This window comes from Pelodiscus sinensis, chromosome 3, assembly GCF_052426305.1.
Source record: "Pelodiscus sinensis isolate ZL-2025 chromosome 3, ASM5242630v1, whole genome shotgun sequence".
NCBI lineage: Eukaryota > Metazoa > Chordata > Testudines > Trionychidae > Pelodiscus > Pelodiscus sinensis.
The window spans coordinates 53896968-53917560 of NC_143054.1; the positions used below are offsets into that span (position 1 = coordinate 53896968).

General features: G+C 42.6%; 1 protein-coding gene across 6 annotated transcripts in view; it reads left to right on the top strand.

Annotated features, from left to right (window-relative positions):
- Window positions 1–20593, top strand: part of FAM135A (family with sequence similarity 135 member A) — a 134476-nt gene that overhangs the window by 20178 nt on the left and 93705 nt on the right. For 5 of the 6 annotated variants that reach the window (XM_025186756.3, XM_006127228.5, XM_025186759.3 and 2 more), the window contains exons 2-3: window positions 7764–7849; window positions 10077–10198. In XM_025186756.3, the coding sequence (XP_025042541.1) occupies window positions 10122–10198 (77 nt within the window). In that variant the 5' untranslated portion in view covers window positions 7764–7849; window positions 10077–10121. The remainder of the gene's footprint in view (window positions 1–7763; window positions 7850–10076; window positions 10199–20593) is intronic. The other variant, XM_014575568.4, reaches the window with a different exon arrangement.

The window sequence follows — 20593 nt, forward strand, 5'->3', positions numbered from 1 at the left end:
CAATGTTCCTCTACCATGTATATTGGCCAAACTAGACAGTCTCTACAACTAAAGGATAAATGGACACAAATCAGACATCGGGAATGGTGACACACACAAACCTGTGAGGGAACACTTTAACTTCCCTGGATATTCACCTATGGATTTGAAAGTAACCATGCTTTTACAAAAGAATTTCAAAAAAAGGGAAGCAGCAGAACTGGAATTCATTTGGAAATGAAACACTATCAATTCAGGATTGAATAAGGACCTCAACTGGTTAACACATTACAAAGGCAATTTCTCTTCTCTGGATATTCACATTTCCACACCAAATGCTGTGAACGACCCACTTTCATCCTGACTTGATTAGTTTCATTAACACAAGCAACTTCTCCCTTGCATATACTCCTGCTTCTGTAACATCCGATGAAGTAGATTTTATCCATGAAAGCTTATGCCCTAATGAATCTGTTAGTCTTTGAGGTGCCACAGGATTCCTCATTTTTGCAGATACAGGTTAACACCCCTCTGTACTAATGAAGTAAATTACATATCATGTGTATTCTGCATTTCAGTTAATAAAACTGATTCTTTTTCCAGTGGGCATGCTTCAATTGGGCAAACTTGCAAGAACTGTTTGTTATTTTGTGCATTATTCTGATTTATGAAATCAGTAGTAGAAGTTTAAACAGGTCTTTGTTTTGCATTCTAAGATTGCTCCACCCAAGCAAGTGTGAAAGTGAGGTGAACTCCAAGGATATAGATAGGTCCAGTTAAATAGTAGAACCCTTATCAAGGACTTTTACCAATTGCAGTTTTTCATGTCTTACGGAATCAATTTTTTTTGAAAATATCAGTCAGCAGCTTCATTTTACGGTATGCATAATTCTTTATTGTAAATAACATTAAAAAAGTGTAGCATTCCATTAACAATTCTGAATCTTGCTAAGCTTTATAATTTGTTTAGCCTGAAAGAGGCATTATAAAAGTTGGTTTAAAATAATTGATTGATTTTTCCGTAATTTAAATGCTGTCTTATTCTCTCAGTGTTTTTGGAAAAGTGTGCTTATAGGATATGTCCATAGATATATATAATATAAAAGCTACTATGTGTTTCCTTATTAGTGTTTTCCAATGCTTCTATCCGATTTTATCTAAATAATTAGTAAAAAGATGCCATGATTGAGAGTTTGGGTCTTTAATTTAATTGTCCTGCCCTGCAAATTTGCCCTAGATTGTTTCTGACTGTCTTAACTCTCTATATTTATTAAAAAATAATTCCTGTGGGCTGACAGAGTGACATCATCATATCACCAGCGTCAACAGGATATCTCAGGAAAGATAGGAAGCATGGGATAGGAGAGAGGCCCTGTTTAACTGTGAGTCAAATGTAAGAAGGAGGAAATGACCTGACCTACAGCAGAGAGGGAAGCAGGGCCGGCCTGAGCCATTCGGGCGCCCAGGGCCCCAGGAGTGCGGCGCTGCCTGTGGCAGTGTGACGCATGCAGCGTGCACGCGGCACATGCATGGCACCACCCCGGGTGCCTGGCGCATGCGCTGCGCCACCCCCGCCCGGCCCAGCAGCCCCGCACGGTGCCCCTACAATGGGGTGCCCCAGGCAGTAGCCCGGTCAGCCTATAGCTTGGGCCGGCTCTGGAGAGAAGCCCTGTGAAGGAAGATCCAGGATTCTTTACAGGACCTTTTACCCTTTAACTACGGACTCCTTTGTCTGTCCGTTTCCTTTCCCAGTTATCCTGCAGCCCCAGTTCGTTCCCTCTGAATCCCTGCTGCCCCTCCAATTCCTGCCTTCTCAAACACCCCGCGCCCTTTCAGCTCAGGGCGTGTGCAGTCCATTGCAGAGCAGGTGGGCTTGGTGCTAGCAGTGCCTCCTGGCTACCCTGGGGGGACCCTGCACTGCAGCTTTTGGGGTGGGAGCAAGGAGTGTGGGGGCCCAGTCCCTGACAGTTGCTGCAGCACTGCCTCGTCAGCATGGCCAGTAGCAACTCTGCTGCCTGGTTCCCTCCCATCCAGGATGGTGGAGAGCACCTGGCCCCTGCAGCACTGTGCAAAGCCTCTCTCATGCATCTGGCAACTGGTATGGGGGCACAACCCTTTGAGGGTTTGCCCCCGCTGAGCCTTGGGGTCCTGTCAGCCCTCTTGGAAAGGCCTCTCCCTCTGGGGGCACCTTGTCTGCCCCTCTGTTCACAAAGCTAGGCCCCGTTCCTGCGGGGCCCTGGCTTACCGCTTCCTCCTCCAGCTTCCTGTGGGGCCCTGCTCGCAGCACTGCACCCTGGCCTTGTAGTGAAGGGGTATTCTCACAGGAGCATCCCCTACTGCCCTATTAGCCATGTCTGGCAGGGGCCATGGGAGCTGTCAGAGGAAAAGCATTGGTGGGGGCAGATGGAGAGTTCAGGGACCCCCGCACAGGTCTAGCTGCTTATTGTAGCAGCACGGGTCAGGCAGCCCTGCAAGGCCTGGGTGCTGCCCCCTTTATAGACATGCTGCCAGATCCATATCACATGTGCTTCCCATAGCCTGCAGCATCAGCCTACTTAGTTTTTCTGCTGTGGGAAGAAGGGCTTAGCTTGGCATGTTCCCTCCCCACTGTGGGCCGGGTCAGAACTGGTTCCAGGGCAGAAGGCGATCCCAGTTTGTCTAAAATTAACATGCTCTACAAGGGAGGAAGGGCACAAGGGAAGCAAAGCGAAAAATAACAAACATCCATCCAAAAACCGGTATCTGGAGCGCTGTGTAAAGCCGCCTCACCCTTCCCACCACCAGAGAGAGGTGAGTGGGAGCTGCTGCAGACACCGGGCATGGTGAAGGGTTGGGGGGCAGAGGGTATGAGGCACTGATGGAGCTGGGCACAAGAAGGGACTGGCACGGTACAGGGGCGGGGAGTATAGTGAGGACTGGGCAGGCATGGGGTGGGGCTGGCAGGGTGCAGCAAATGGGAGGTGCTGCAGGGTCCAGGCACAGGAAGGGTTGGGGGCACTGTAGGGCCTGGGCATGGAGAGGGGTGGAGGGCCCTGAATGGACTGGGCACTGGGAGAGGTTGTCAGGATGCAGTGGGCTGGGTGTTCTGCAGGTACTGGGATAGGTACAGGGAGGGAAGGATGGTGCAGTGGGTGGGAGGGGCTGGTGGAGCGCAAAAGGTGGGGGTCACTGCATGGCTCGGCTGGGCACAGGGAGAGGCTGGCGGGGTGCAGTGGTTTGGAGGGGCACTGCAGGGACTGGGCACAAGGAGAGCTGTGCAGAGAGCTGTACAACAACAAGGAAAGGTTGTTGGGGCACAGTGGGTAGGGGGGCTGCTGGGGTCCATCATGGGGAGGGACTGTTGGACACAGGGGTCACTGCAGGGTCCGGGTTTTTGGATGGATGTTTATTAGCCTTGGGGGGTTTTGTTTATTATTATGTATTGTTATGTTAAGTTGCTTTTGGTTATGAATGTTTTCTCAGCGTCAACAGGCTCTCTCAGCAAAGCAAAAGAGGCCAGAGAGAGGGTGGTTGGTGAGCACAGTGAGCAGGGAGCAGCTCCTTAGTACTTGCTAAAAAAAATTCTGCCATTTGACCTTAAGCATAAGTTGTGATAAGAGGACCAAAACATAAACCAGTTCTTAGAATTCCTGACACAATCTACAGGGCTATCATGAGTAAAAACTTAGTAATACAACAGATTTGGCCCTGAGTACACACAGATAACTACCGGTAATATCTTTTACCCCCTTTTTGGAATATGAAATATCATCTTTCTATGTGTATATGTACTTTCTCTAGAGTGTGTGTGTGTGTACATATACTCTATCTATCTATAAAAATAATCTTTAAATATTAGAGTGCCTGTTAAATTAATAATTAACTGCAATTATAATATACAAACATTGGTTAAATATAAGCCCCTTCTAATATCTAAGCTGTCATAAAAAATTGTCGTAAAAATTTCAGAATAAGGTTCACAAAAACAGCAAAGTGGGAAGATTGAAATGATGAGGGTGTTTTAAAGCAATTTCATTTTTGATACCTTGCATTTTTGAAAGACAGTTTCTGATATACTTTTTTTGAAAATATTCCTACAAACTTAATAGGATTTAGCATTTCTGATGTTAATAATATACAGTCCTTACAAAATGTTTTTTACACTGTTAAGCTATTAAGCTTATTTCGATCATTAAGGATTTTTAACATTATACAATATTTATACTACTGTCAAACATCATAGAAATACAGTGGGTTTGAATGAAATATAAGCCACAGATTTTAGCTCTAAGGATCATCATTTAACATATTTACATTACTATGAAATACTTGAGAATATTCAGCTAGTTGGTTTTTATCTCACCATTCTTAAGTTTCTTTCTAACTGCTTTGATAGCAGTACATTACAAGACAAAAGATACCAGATGCACTTTATTCATTAAAGTTAGAAACATAATAAACCTGTCCACTTTATTGTCTTTCTGTATGCATTTTCTAAGGAATTCAACTTATTTCCTACCAACAAACTATTATATTTAACTAGCAGATGTACCTAGCATTGCTCAGGTTTGCAATTCGGGAATTCCATCAAGTATATTCTTCCTCCCTATAAACTCTTATTATTTTAACAAAAAAGGGCTATAGTCAATTATATCACATATTGTCAATAACATCTTTTTCTAGTTTTCAAATATTACGCATTGATTTGGCTGTGCCAAAACAGAACATTTCTCCACATTTTATCTCTTTTCTGTAAGGTTTATTGAGAAGCAGTCGTATTCCAGGTTCATTGTATTTTTCTGGCTCATCTTGGTTCAGCCTCTTTCAAAATCCTCTCAGTTTGTCTATTTTGAGGACTGTAAAGGTTAAAACTCTCTTAATGGGTATTCTCTGGTTCGTTAACATCCATGGTTTGGCACGGATATGGCAGGATCAGAGAGTCCTGGTGGAGGGCCAGCAGCAAGGATCCCTCTGGAGCTGGTAGGTCTGTGGGCTGCCTGCAGTGAGTTGATAGTGGGGCTGCTCATCATGTGGCTGCCCAGTGGGGTTGGGATTCGTGGTAGCTTGGTGGGGCAAGAAGCTGCAGTGATTGTGGCTGCTCGGCAGGTCCCAGAGCCCCACCACTGCACATGTGGCTGCCTGCTGGGTCCCAGAGCCATGGCAGCAATGGCTGCCCAGCGGAGTAGGCAGGGCAGCAGGGCCAGCAGGAAGTGGGCAGCAGGTCAGCGACTGGGTCAGGGCAGTTGGTGACAGGGGTCCAGAAATGACCTCCCCTGGTCCAGAGAAATCCCTCATCCAGGACCAGTCAGGTCCTGAGGGTACCAGACCAGGGAAGTCCAGCCTGTACTTACTTTGGTAATTATGTCTCTTTTCTGTTTGGTTTTATGAGAACCAATCCCATTCCAGGCACATTCCATTTTCCTGGCACAAACAAACCCTTATGTTGCTTTAAGTTATGATAAAAGGAAGCTGTGTAGTGAATTTGGTGGTCCTAGCTGTTACCATGTAGGATCAGATAGACAGACAAACTTACTCAAATATATAATAGATTTTCATAACTGATATTAAGTAGACTTAAAGTGAACATGAGAGTCCACTGCCAAAGTACTTTGATCACTTTCATTCTTCTTTGAGAAAAGGAAGTGATAGTAACTAGTTTCATTTTCTCAACTTCTACTCTCCTCACAAGTCTGGCAGAGGCCTGCCTGCATAGGCAAAATATGGAATACCCTAAATTTCTGCTAACTTCCATGGGAGAAAATCTGTTTTACTTATGAACTTTGATTAGCAAACATGTGCTTTTCTTTCTCGAGAGAAAGCGAAATAATGTCCGTTTGTTAATTGAGATTTTTCTCTTTTTTTATAAATGAGCATGGAAATACTATGTTATCTATTAGATATAGAAAAGAAAATTGAAAAGATATTGAAAGAGCCGTAGCTTGTATTTGGGAATGAGGAGCAAGCAGAAGGATGTAAAGAGAAGGGTAACATGAACGAATCAACAGACAAAAATATGAAAAGGGTGTGTTGGGTCCAGGTTGTGTCATTCTTTTCTCTAGCCTTGACAAATGCAGTAATTAAAATGTGAGATGAGTTCTAGATGAGAGTTTTAGCTGTGTGTGGGGAATAAGAGAGGTAATCTCTTAGGCCTTTCTTGCAGCTAATAGTTAGGTTAACCTCACTGCTCAGGTGTGAAAAATTCACCTCTACCTCCAAGAGATAAGAATGGCCATACTGAGTCAAACCAAAGGTCCATCCTGCCCATGGAGATATAGCTAAGGTGACCTATGCCTAGGTGTAGAGATGCTAGGTCAATGGAAGAATTCTTCCATTGGCCTGGTTATTGCCTCTCAAGGGGGTAGTCTTGTACTAGAGTGACAGAAAATCTCCTTCAGTCTCTACGAGTATACTATCCAGTACTGTTCTGTGTAGCTCTGTTTTGCTATATTTAACTTGAACTGATGTCTAGACATCAATGATGCATGTCAGAGAGGCTGAGATTTTGGTTATGGCAGTTCTGGAGTAGTGAGGTAGATCTGTGAGTTGTCAGCATAGACCATAGATGGTAATTGAATTTGTGTTTGCAGATGAGATTACCAAGAGATAATGTGTAGAGGTAGATGAGAGGGGGACCAAGAACAGAGCCATCTAGTCCTTCAACTTTTTGCGGGGAAAAATCACTTCTTCTGAACTCACTGAAAGAATGATTAAAGACATAGGAGAACCACAAGATTACAAACTCGTGTAATTTACTGTCTTCTGTCCTCCCTTCATTGTTTTATGTATATCTTCTATTCAGTCTTTTCTCACTGTGCTTTAGTGGCTGTGAAGGTCAGCTGCTTCCTCAAAATTTAAATTGTGACGGATTCTTTAGGATTTTAGCACTAAAAATATCAACTACTCAACTTGAGTTTTTTCTAAATTCAGTTATCCCACTGTAAATCTTTTTAAAGATAGGTGTGCGGAGATCTGTGTTACCCACAATGTTATAGGGATGTTAACAAATAACCGGTTGACTGGTACCTGGGGAGCAGCCCCCTGCCGTGGGCACAGGGCTACTCCAGCCCCACTGGACCCCTGCATAGGGCTGCCACTTCCAGTCCTGCATGAGCTGGGAGCCCTGCATGAGGCCAGAAGTAGCTGGACTGGAGCAGCCTCTGCCCCTGGTGGTCTGGAGTGGTCCCCTAGTTCACCCCCATTTAATCAGTGAACTGGTTAAACTTAACGTTTAACTCGTTAAATAATTAAACAGGATTTTGCATCACTACTCTGTAAGCAAAAGAAGGGAAATTCTGGCCCTACTGATGTTTGTGAGGGTTTTGCCATTGGTATTAGTGAGAGGGGCTTTCACTTAAGGAACTTTTAATAGAATCCTTGGAATTTAAAGGCACTGTGTTAAGACTGGCCCACCAAGAAGAATTCCCATTTTGAGAAATTGCATGTATATTTTTATATACTTTTATATCTTGATTTTTTTTTTCTGTGAAATTAAGGCAGCAACTATTTAAATTGTATGGGAAATCTAATATCTGCTTGAGCCATCCTTAAGAAAAAGTAGAGTTCATTTTATTGTAATAAGTATGAATCCTATTTCTTTCCCGCTTGAAATCCAAAGCAGACTTGGAAAATCAAAATTTTTGACAGTACTTTCATTCAGTTAGAAGCCTGGATTTTTCACAAATATGGTGGAGCTAGAATTATTCTTTACTAATATTTTGAAGATAATAGATTAACAAATATGAGGAAAAGTTAGGAAAAATAATCGTGTGCTCACCTTAAGAGGTATCACTTTTTTTTTTTTTTAGCATGGACGTTATGTTTTTGATAGCAGCAATGGAGAATTGGAAGATTGGTTATTTTACGTATTAAAATGAATTGTTTACCAATACAGGTAAGAATAAAGTTTTTTTTTCCCTAATGGTCATTGATCCTGTTTTGTCACCTAACCTCGTTGCAACTCCTTCTATAGCCAGATAGAATTAAAGGTGTAAATGAAAGTGGAATTTTGTCCCTTAGCATAAAATAAGATGTTTGTAACTAACATCTGATTCACTAATTGCTGTCTAATGTAAGGATTTCCATTCTTAGTGCTTAATTCTATTGGATTTCAAAATGATCTTCAGATTTTATGTGTGTCAAAAGAACTGGACACAATACAGTAGAACTTGGGAGTTTCAAATTCCAGAGCGACAAATGGACTTGTCAACATCACACCTGATTTGGAATCAGAATTATTCAGTTAGGCAGCAACAGAGTCAAAGAGCAAAAAAACCCAAATGCGGTACAGTACTGTGTTAAATGTGAACTATTGTTTTAAAAAGGGAAATTAAAAATAGATTTGAAAGGTAAGAAAACTGTTTCTGTGCTTGTTTCATTTAAATTAAGATGGTTAAAAGCAGAATTTTTCTTCGTGGTAAAGTTTCAAAGCTGTTGTAAACTTTGGAAAGAATAACCATAACATTTTTTCAGTGTTATGAACATAAGATGTTCATAACTGAGGTTTTACCCATTACCAAGATGTTCATAACTGCACTTTGTACTAGTCACCAAGGGCAACTAAACCCTTGCATTAGTTCTGGTCTTTATATTAGGCTACACTTCACTTTCATTATAAGGTCTGCTGTAATGTATGTCAACTGCATTGGTTCTTGTAGTTGTAGCTCTGGGTATTAGAGAGATTCTTTGGGTAAGATGATATATTTTTTCTTGGACCAGTTTCTGCTGGTGGTAGAGGCATGTTTTTGAGCCACACAGGTCTGAAGAAGAGCTCTATATAACCCAAACACTTCTCTCTTACCAGCAGAAGTTGGTCCAATAAAAGATAAATTACCTCACCCACCTTGTCTCTTGACTCCGGTTCTCGTGCATAGTCAGTTTTTCACAAAACAGTCTACTGTTTCTTAGGCGGGACATCGAGTGTTGAAATACCTCTTTCTTGAGGGTAATCACTTGTCTTAAGACCTAATATGGCCTTATCTGATTATTTTCATAATGCTGCTACTTGTTGAATAAGACGCAAATTTTTATGCTGTTAAAGTCAATGGTATCTGGTTTTAGCAGTGTGCAAAGAAACACTTTTAAGGTTATGTTTTCTTCTTTTTAACTTTAGCTTTTTTGGTGCTACATCATATGTAACGAACAGCATTCATAGATATGGACAGACAGTTTTAGAGAAGAAACTCAAATCTACAAAATCTGTAACTAATTAGTAATTAAAACTGTACAGCAGAAAGAATGTTGAAGTTCAAGACACTGTTCTTGCTTGCACTGACTTGATTTAAACTTAAGTGGAACATAGTGATTCAGTCTGTTTTTAAAACTGATAACCATCAAAAAAAAGTGAATTAAGCAAAGAATGTCAAAATAGTGTTCTCCGTGGCTAGGATTAAACGGTATCCAAACAATGATCTTTTTATTTTTGTCAAGTATCAGAGGGGTAGCCGTGTTAGTCTGAATCTGCAAAAGCGGCAAGGAGTCCTGTGGCACCTTATAGACTAACTGAAGTGTTGGAGCATGCATCTGACGAAGTGGGTCTTTGCCCACGAAAGCTTATGCTCCAACACTTCAGTTAGTCTATAAGGTGCCACAGGACTCCTCGCCTCTTTTTATTTTTGTGTCTGAAAATGTATGTGAAGACTTATTAGAAAATAAATATAAAATCATTTTTAAAAGGGCTAGATAGTGGTTTTGCTAGAAGCCCTATGTATGGGATGGCATGAAGGTGTTGTGGATGAAGGAGCAGAACAGGGAAAGCATTATGCCTAGGAGAAGCAAGTTCTTCCTTCTAATTGTTTTGGGGTAGAAATTTGCAACTAGCCAACAAGGAGTGGAAGCAAAACCTGTATTTAAATTACTAGACCTCTACCAATCCCACATGCTGGCTCATCTGCACTCCACAGGTATGTTTTGGTGTGGAGAGATGAAGCTGAATCAAGGCGTGGTAGTAGGATTTATTGGCATGTAGTATCTGCTTACTCCTAATGCATCTAGACTCAAAAGTGTGGAGAGACAGTGTGGAAGCTTATGCACAGCCCATGTCACATACTGGTTCTGAAAAAAAGGTGTCTTTTTGCCTCTGACTACAAAAAAATGTTTTCTCTGTTTTGTTTTGTTTCCAGTAACTAAGGTGCTGACAGCAAATCTGGCTTATGCAGCTATAGAAAATGAGTGAAGTACAGGCTATGGTAGAATTCTCCGTGGAGCTCCACAAATTCTACAATGTGGATTTGTTTCAAAGGGGGTAGGTATTTCATTTTTTTTCAAAATTTAGAGGAAATTGTATTGTAGTGGATGGCTGTTACAGGAGAAAAATATTACAATTTAATTTCTGTCAGTATATTAATTTAATCTTGTCAACTACACACATCCCTCCTCTTGCTGCCTCTGTATCAGAGGCAGCAAGTGGAGGGAGGATGTATGTAGTTGACAAGATTAACCAATCAGAGGCAACAAGTGGGGGAGAAGCAGAAGCCAGTGCTGTGGTGAGCTGACTTAAAAGTTGGTTCCCCCTGGAGCCTCCTGCTTTCTACCCATGCTGGGGGACGGGCAGGGGGGCTGCCATGAAGCAGCCTGTGTCCGCAGCAAGCCCAAGCTTAGACCCCTCTGCAGCCAGGGGCTGCTGGTGGACCAGTTTTTGTCCTAGGCCAGCTCGGGCCACCTCTGACAAAGGCTGCTTTGTGGCAGCCTCCCCGACTCTCCTCTCCCCCCTGCAGCACCCTCTGTCCATGCGGAGCTTGGACTCCCTGAGGACAGGAGCTGCTGCCAACCTACACTGCTCCCTCTGTATCAGAGGCAGCAGACAGCTGGTCTGCATGGGGAACTTGTTTTTAAACTGGCTCCCACCTGGCATCCCATGCTTCTGCCTCTGATACAGCATGGGGTGGCAGGGGTCTCCCCAGGAGAGAGGTCATGAGTACACTGTCGGCCAGCACCACCCCCAAGAACTATAGAATAGTTGAGAGATAAGAATTCATGCACTTACTGAACAATTCAGTTATCCAATATCTAATATCCCTGCTTTTAAGGTATGTGGAGATATATACTGGCACTGTACACCAACTTCAACAGGTATGCTTATAATTCCTATAAGTGACGATGCATGTTTCATTCCTGATTTTGTATGGTGACCTGAAAATTGTTTACTGCTCATTACAAAAATAGATGGGAAGAGCAACTCCTGCCTTAGAGTTTATATGAAGATTCAAAAATCTTAAGTAGAGAGCTTCAGCTAATGTCAAACGTGTAATTTGATTGGAGAAGAGTTGTAAACGTTACAGACTCTGAATGTGGATTTTGCTCTTGTTCAAGCCCTGCCTTCCCCATCCTACTGTAATCTCACTGATTTACAACAGATTTAATTCCTTTGTTGAGCCTCTGCAAGAGAAATATTGTGATCAGTTTAAAGCCACTGTTGAGGAGGGACTTTTAGCAAAAACATTGCTACAGGTCTCCTTAAATTCTGGTCTATATCCACTCCAGTGTTCATGAGAAGAATGTGTTGGCTGCATATTTTGAGACTTCTGTGAGAGGTTCTTGTATTTGAAGATCTTCCTTTTGACAATTACAAGTTCTTTGTGGACTCAGTGAATGTCTGTTTACATTGAGGACTTAAAAGTCATACTGAGATCTCTTTGAATCTATATTCTTGTAAATAGGACGAGATTTTGTAAATTTCAGATGGCATAAAGAGCATTCCCAGTCTTGTATTTAACTTACTGTACACTCTCTGAATCCCTGGCCAACGTATTCAAAAAAGATAACCCAGCGGCTACAATTACATCCACTCAGCCATCTGTATCTGTTAGGCAGCAATTTTGGAGGCTTGGTTGAGTGTCTCAAACAATTCAGTCCAAGGGACTTTACAACCGCAACATTCTACATGCCTGTAAGTGCGCGCACACCCCGCGCGCCTCAATTCCCCTCTTACAATAAGAGACTTTACGTAGTCCACTGTCTGCTACACCACTTTTAATAAGTGCACCCCCAGTCCCTGCCAAAGGTTTCGCATTACAAGTCAAGGGCCTCTGGATGCCCTCTCTGAGTATTGCTCTGTGGGGTGGAGGGTAGGAGGACCTGGGCCCACCCTCACAACCGGGTCCCGGCCCAGGGCCCTAAAAGGAAGAGAACAGCTGCCTTCTCTCCCTTATGGTCAGCGGGGTGACTGCCCGTAACACGCCGACCCACGGGCTTCCCTTGCCCTGCCCTGGGCCACTTCCTACCCTCCGCTGGCATTCTCTGCGCTGGGGTGGGAGACCCCTGTTTCCCGGCACCTTCCCGCAAACGCCCCTCAGTCCTCTGCCTCTGGCCATCCTGGGCCGCCTCCTCTGCCTCTGCCCACCGGCCAGCTTTTAAAGTTGGCAGCACAACGCCGCCTGACACCGCCACACCCCCAAACACTCCTGCCGCACCCCCGGCGTCCTGCGGGGTGCGCCGAGTGACATCATTGCCCGGCGCACGCTTGCCTATGGCCGCGGCATCCTCCCTGGCTCCCTGGCCGGGCTCTTGCGGCACAGCCCCGTCCCTCCTTCCCGGTTGCTGTAAGACTGGCAGGGTTTGAACGTGGAGCTCTGGCGCTCCGCTATGCTTGGCGCTACGCTACGCTCGGCTTCCTAGCCAGACTCGTGCGGCGTGTCCTCACACCCCCCCCCCCCCAGTAACTGGAAGGCTGGCGGGGTGCCAGTGCGGAGCCCCGGTGCTCCGTCTTACCACCCCTCCTCATTTTGGATGCTGCTTCTCCACACACCCCTTTTTAGGGATGCAGGGATGCCTATTAGCGATGTAATAGTATAGTCGATTAACCAATAAGAAAAAGCTTATAGGTTAATGCTGTAGACTACATGCATTTCCACCCTGCCTTACCAGTAAATTTTTTAGCAGGCTGGCCAGCAGCCCAGCTCAGTCACAGCTTACACTGGGTCCTGGATCTACCCCGGCTGTGGCTCTGCATTTAAAATGTGTTACGAGCCAGGTAGGCACCCTGGCTCAGTTCCGGCTCATGCTGGGTCCGGGAGCTCAAACCCCTCCCCTGGACAGGGCTGCCCTGGGACCATAGAATAGTCGATTAACCGATAAGAATTCATGAGGGTAATCGACTATTCAATTAACTGCTATTTAACATCCCTAGTGCCTATAACGTTGGACAAATGGGTTTTGGGAGCAATATCCTTTGGTTTCACTATAAATTTCAAGGCTCTCCCGCCTACACATCCCTGTTCTTTAGGCATTCTTCTCACAGTCTGTTACTAGAACAAGAAGTGACCTCACTGTTAAGTTTAGGAACAACAGAGGACTCTCAAAATATTTCCTGATACCCAGGGCTCGACAATCTATGTAATCTACTCGCTCGTGGCAAGTAGATTACAACCTGGAAGAGCCGGGTTCGGGTGATCTGCGCATGCGCAGATCGCCGGATAGCGCGGCTGGTGAGCGGGGCTCGCCACGGCTCAGTGAGCCCTGCTGATACCCAGAAAGAAGGGGTAGTGGAGACAAATTTTAGAACTCAGACTGCTTAACCAGATACATTAACATAAAACAGCAAAAATTCAGGAAGAAGACCCTTGCAGCAATAATTTCATTATTATAGTTAGGAGATTGGGTCACAGGTCCCAATCTACAAGATGCATATTTTCATTTTGCTATTCACCCATCACAAAGGAGGTTTCTTTATTTCCAGATCAACATCAAACACTGCCAAATCACCGTGCTTTCTTTAGGAAAGATGTGCTCAAAGATTCTGGCAGTAATTGCTGTCCACCTTTCATTTGGGTAATGTTTTCCATTCCTAGATGATGGGCTGATAAAGGGCAGATCCTGTTGAAAGGTTTGAAATCAGTAAAGACCATGTGTTCTCTGTTTTACAGCCTTTGGGAAGTTTATTTTGATCCCTCTACAGTGTCTAGATTTAATAAGGGCTTCCCTAAATTAATTGATATGCACAGAATAGCTACCATCTCAAGATTTCTCACACTAGTAAACCACATCTCAAGGATTCAGGGACATTTACAGTAAGATATCAATTGCTGGGACATATTTGCATGTTTTTTTTGTAGTGTACCATGCCTGGGACCTCACAAAATGCAGGGCAAATGATATCCACAAGAGCAGTTTCTCCACATAAACCTTTTGGAATTCAGAGCAGTTAAAAATGCTTAACTACACTTTCTGTCAGTAATAAGATAGAAGTCAGTAAATACAATGACAGACAACATATCATGCATGTTGATTACAAACCATCAGGGAGGTACGTATTCCTCACTTATCTCTGCTGAAGTGATAAAACTCTGAAATTGATGCACACTCAGCCACATACTCAACCTCTTACCTCCAAGCTATTCAAAATGTCACAGCAGATGACTTCAACAGACATTTCTCTCTAAATTACAAATGCATCACATATTGCTCCAGGGAGAGTCTTGATCCCCCATCTATAAGAGATGCATTTCTCATCTCTGGTAGAGTCCATGTATCCACTAACACAATTATTATTGATGGTTTTCAATAAGATTGGGCCAGAGTCATATTAGTTACACCTATGTGGCCAAGATAAGCCTGGTATCCCTATCTCATGACTCACTTCTTCTTCATGGAAGCTGCCAATCATTTTTTACCTACTAACTTAGGATGCAGGTCAAACATTTCACCCCAACTTACAGATTCTGTGGCTCCAAGTACAATTCCTCAGTGGTTCACAGGAATAGAGAGATTTTGTTCCTCTTTTATATAATGCTGTATTGAATAAATAAAACCATCTACAAGAAATGGAAATGATAACATCTTGGGTGTAATCGTCATCAGATGTTGCTATCTTGCTTTCCCTTCCTAGGGTACTGGATTACCTGTTTGTGATTGAAGACCTCAAGTCTCTGAATTCTATTAGGGTTCATTTAGCAGCAATAACAGCCTTTCACACACCCATAGGTTTCTTTCTTTCTGTCTCTGTCTTTCTCATCATCCAGCTCTGGCAAGATTCCTGGAAGGTTTGACAGTTATTTACAGATTAGAAGAGGGACCAGGGCCTAGTCTAGGAGTGGGCAAAAGTCTCTCAGCAGGCCAGATCCAGCTTGCCTTTGATCCACCCTGCACTTCACTTTCTGGCCCCGCCCTCTAACGCATTACCTGGGAGCCAGAGACATGCGAGCTATTTTAACTGCTTCTGTTTGAAGGGCTTGTGCCTTCCCCACGCCTGTCAGGCAACATATTGCTTGTCAGCTGTGGGGAAGGCATGGGCCCTTTTAATAGAAGCAGTTAAAAGGGCATGCATGTCCTGGCTCCCTGGCAACATGCTAGTGGTGTTGGGAGCTGTGAGCCCTTTTTAACCACTTCTCTTTAAGGAGCATGTGCCTGTTGGGAGGCTGCATTGCCTGGCAGCCATCTGGCAGGCACAAGCCCTTTAAATAGAAGTAATAGAAAGGGCTCGCAGCTCCTGGCCCCATGCTACCCTATTGCCTGGAAGCCATCCATTCAAGTCCTTTCAACTGTTTCTATTTCAAGGAATCACGCCTTCCCCACGGCTGTCAGGCAACAGCCCAGGGGAAGGCACAAGCCCTTTAAATAGAAGCAGTTGAAAGGACTCTAGTGTCCTGAATTCAAAGGGCTTGCAAGTCACATCCCTTGCTAATGTGACCAGTCACCACCTTGGGGTTGACAGGTCCTTTATACTAGGATCAGGCCCAGTATTTAATTATTCTGTGATTGGGAATCTTGATGTGCACAGTTGCAACACTTTCACTATAGGAACTCTTGTATATTTACAAATATAGTTATTAATATATTTAGCACAAACACACCAATTTCATAAGATACTTAGGGAATGTACATCTCTATTTCCATACCTTGTAGTCACACTATTCCTTACAACTTTTGAGGTGTTAGTCATCATCTTCCTCATCAATTTCACCTTCTCCACCATCAGCCGTGGCCATCATTCTGGCACCTCCCAAGGACTACATCTCCATCTCCTACTGCCTCTAGTCTGAGATGCCACTTCTATAATATGTTATGCTGATATTGTAGAGAAAGTTTTATGCATATTCAGTAGAGAAAGTTTCCTTTCTTCTTTATTTGTATTTCCTCACCTTACTAATGGTGAAGTGTCTTTTCCGTGTAGGTGAGTATATTTTTTATCTCAGCTTACTAGCATATACGTCAGTTTGTTACCATGGGCCTTTTGTGGTTGACTATCACATTTGTTGTTTGGATTATTCAGCTAGGTCTTAATCAGTTATTTCAGATTTTTCCAAGTAATGATGTACCTGCTAAGCTTGAGGGTATTCTTTGAACCCCTTATGCCATTGAAGGTTGTTTTATGTAGGTGAAAGATCCCGAATAGATATGCACATTGACTTTGTTATCTGGGTGAAAGGTCCCAGGCTAGGGCATGCTAACTTTGCCTTAGCTTAACATACAAAATGTGGCCAGTAAATCCCTTGTGATGCAGCCAAACTGCCAATATAAACCCACTGAAACTTATTATAATAAACATATAATTAAAACTGTAAGGAAATAATAAATGTATATATCTATAGGCAAGCAAGCAGGTTACCCCTACTGGGTTAGCTCAGATTGCAAAGGTGAATGCTTTTTTGTGCTTTATCCTCTGATGTGGAAGAGAAAGAAAGACTCAAAATCTGCCATTTCCGGAGGGAAAGGAAATTATACCTCAAAGGCCAACAAGAAAAAGAAAACGTATTCCAAAATGAATTGTGGGGGATTCTCTCTAATTGGAAATTTTTTAACCCAGATGGGATGTTTGGATGTTAAATTGTGTTTAATCAGCTAATTGAATAGTCTTTGGAATTTCCATCGACTACTCAATTATTTGATAAGGAGGAAACTGCAAAGCCACAGCGGGGTTAACTCTCAGCCCCACTGTGGCTCTGCCTCTTAAATGTCTTAAGAGCCTCCAGGAGGCATAGTGGGAGGAATGGATGCGAGCTGAGAATCAGCTGATTCCCAGCTCTCACCTGATCATCCCCCCCCCCCCCCACTGTGTCTTGCTTTTTAAAACATTTAAACATTTAAAAAGCAGAGGCTCGGCATCTGGGATTGGGCTTGTGCCAGGAATCAGCTGATTCCCAGCTCACATTTTGCCCCAGCTACACCTCTGTCTCCCCTCCCATCCCACCCCCGAGATGGTGCCAGGGGGAACCGGCTTTTAAGCCAGCTCCCCGCAGCACCGTCTCCTGCTCCCTCCTTATTGCCCCTCTCTGATAGAGGCAACAAGGCAGGATGGGGAGCGACTAGTCAAGTCACTACTTGATTACCCTCTAAGCATATGCTTATCGGGTATTCTATTAGTCTCTTACATTCCTACTCCTGTTACATCAGTGCCATTGGACTTTGAAGTAGGAAATAATTCAAGGAAATCCTAGGGCTTGTGTTATGTATATGTTGTTCTCTTCTGGCTTTATAACCCATGAATCTAAGAGAGAATTACAGTAATCATGTTGTGTCAGGATGTTATCAGTGTAAATCCCATAAACCATCCTCTGTTCCCTCTTTTCCTCAGCTACCATGGGCTTTGAATTGTGAGGTTATGAATGAGGGTGAATGAGGGTGAGGGCTGGCCTGCCATGTATTCCCAATCATGAGGAGTCATAGGGTGCATGTGTGACCCTGCTGGTCACAGCTGTTTAAAACAAAAAAAGAAATAAAGCAGATCCTGTGCATGTGAAGTGCATTCACACCTACAATTAGATATACACTGATACCATCTTGTGGAACCACGGTTACCATAAAGTAGCGAAACTGTTCTAAGATGCATTGATGTTTCCTTTTTTTTAAAGTAGCTTTTCCTTGATTATATTGTATTGTGTTACCACAATTTTTTTCTGATTTCTATTCAGTCTTTAAAATTTTGACTAGATCCAATGGCATTTCATAAAGTTAGGACAAATTTTAAATAACCAAAAGACACAAGTTCTGACATAATAGGTTGCTGGAATAACTTTTCAGGAACATGGGTTATTCATAAATATCTATTATTAGGTTAATTTTTAATTACCCATACTATTTTTAGACCTCAAAGGTATAACTAACCATTTAAGTATTTATTTGCCATTTGAGATGTTGTGTATGCACTGTGGTAAATAGAAGATACATTCATGCACATATTTGCATCAGATTTATAAAGAATTGTAACTAGTTACTGGTGTTACTAGTGTAATGAGTGAACTGTGCTAAACAATTAATAAGTACTTGCTTTGCAATATTATGAGCTAGAGGCACAAACAGGTGCAATATAGTTGAGTACAGTACTTAAACAGAACATCATAATTGAAATGTTTCATGAAATGGGCAGTTGTTAGCAATTCTTTTGAAAATAGACACATTGAGGGAGCTTAGCTTAAATTAATTGGGAAGCTGACCCTAGCTTACAGAGAAGGCATAGAGTCAGGCAAGACAGGAGTGAGTGAAAGAGGCAAAGGGGAGTGGTCAGGAGTGAATCTTCAGTGGAGCAAAGAGTGGGTGTGAAAGAGAGGGGCAACAAAATACTTGGTAATATTTCTTTTAGAGTTTATAGGTTATGCATATGTCTCGGTGACTGAAATAACTTTTCTCAGTGTAGCTCTTTGTCTGCAGCTAGACTCTTAATATTGATAGTACTGTATTTGCAAATCAGAAAGGCAGGGTACTTCTGCACAATTTTGGTAAATTGTTTGTGAAAGTGCATGAGGATGTTCACCTTCCTGTAGTTAACTCATTACTAACACCATAAATCAGGGAATGAGATTTTAACTTAAAGTTTACATATTTTGTCCTGAGCTGAACCCCTACCGGATTTTGATATTAAGATTAGAAAGTAAAGATTTTATATATTAAATAAAACCTCCTAAAGTATATATGTGCATGGAGTATCATGATGCCACTTGTCCTCAACCTCCCCCCTCCGCGCCCCCCCCCCTGCAAAAACTCAACCTCCTCCCCTCTTCAACACACCCAAATTGAACTACATAGTGCAGATAGCATGCTGTGTGTAGAGTTTTCCTGAATTGGAAGTGAAAGGAAAAGCACAGGTGAAGCAATATATTTTTCTTTTTATCTATTTAAACTTTAAATTAATACACGTCATTTCATAAGAGTCATTTTGCTGAAATATACATCTGTCAATCTCTGGATACATTTATCATAAAACAATTTAAGTACTTTGGATTGTAAGTATTATTAAATAGTATCATTAAGGCAAATTAACTTTTTTGTATGAAATAATTATTAAAGATTTCAGAAAACTCTCTTCCCCTTTTAAAATATATCTTTTCCAAATTCTGTTTTCTTTGCAGTAATCTTTTTGCTTTTAGCTTCCTTCTGACTAAAGAGTTAAATTAAGGTTCCAGTTCAGCAAACCATCCTTATGCAGTAAAGTTCTTAAAGTTAAGTATATGCTTAAATGCTTTGCTGAACTAGGACTCAAAGTCCTGAATCTGCCTTTAAAACTGTGCAGATGCAAGGATCTGCCCACATGATTCTCAGTGTGTGTTTGGGAACCAACTTTGCAGGTAAAGTTTCAAATGGAATAAACTCTGAGTGAGATGGCTGACATCTTTACAAACTGTAGAGAATAAATATTTAATCTATAGGATGCCCAAGTTTTTCATGTGTAAAAACTACTTCCAAAACCTAAATCTGTTAAACAGCAGCTCACTATGCTGCTGGAAATCTGTGTTGGACCACTACCAGGAGTTTTGAAGACTAATAGTTGTGTTGAACCACAGTTTGAGAACAGCTATTTTAGTATTAAATTAATTAATTAAAAGTAGACTTATACAAATGCTAAAAAGGGCACATAATCAAGGTGCCTTTGAGACAATTGATAAATATGTCACAAATAATATCTTCAGTGTTGCAGTAAAAGTCACTGTAACACACCAAAGTTGAGACAGGCAACTTGAAAGTTTGTTAGTGTCGCTTCCAACAATTTTCTACGTTTTTAATTTCCCCCAGTTTTAAATGCATGGGGAAAGGAGAGGAATTTTGACATGACCCTCAGGGTCTAGTTATTTTGGACAAAGAAGTGGAGCAAATTCCAAAGTCATATTCAGAATAACGTGAAAATCTAGGTGGTTATTAGAAAAATGTTATATTTGGATCCAGAAACTATGTACATTTGACTAGGGATGTTAACTAATGTGTATTTGTGTAAATATATAATTTCTGGATTTTTTAGTAGTTACATATTTACATGTAGGAAGGAGGGTCAGGAGGGAGCCGGTGCTCAATAAAGAGGCAGCAGTGCGGGGGGGCAGGCAGTTCCATGGCGAGCCAGCTTAGCCCTCCTGAGCACTGGCAAAGGCAGCTTCATGGGTACCGGCTCCTGCCTGCCCTCCCTCACCCTCTGCATTGCTGTGTCTTTAAGCTGGCTTCCCCTGAACACTGGCTCCTGTCTGCTCCCTTGGGCTGCTTCCTTGGTAGGAAGCATTGGGAGGAGGGCAGCTAGCTCCGTGGGAGCCGACACGAGTGGGGAGCTGGCTTAAAAGCTGGTTCTCCATAGACACCAGCTCCTGCCCCCCGTTGCTGCCTCCCACAGAGGTAGCAAGGAAGGGGTACACGTAGTCATTAGGATTAACCAATAAGCCCATGCTCATCAGTTAATCTTGTAAACAACTACACGCTAACATCCCTACATTTGCTTATAGCATAT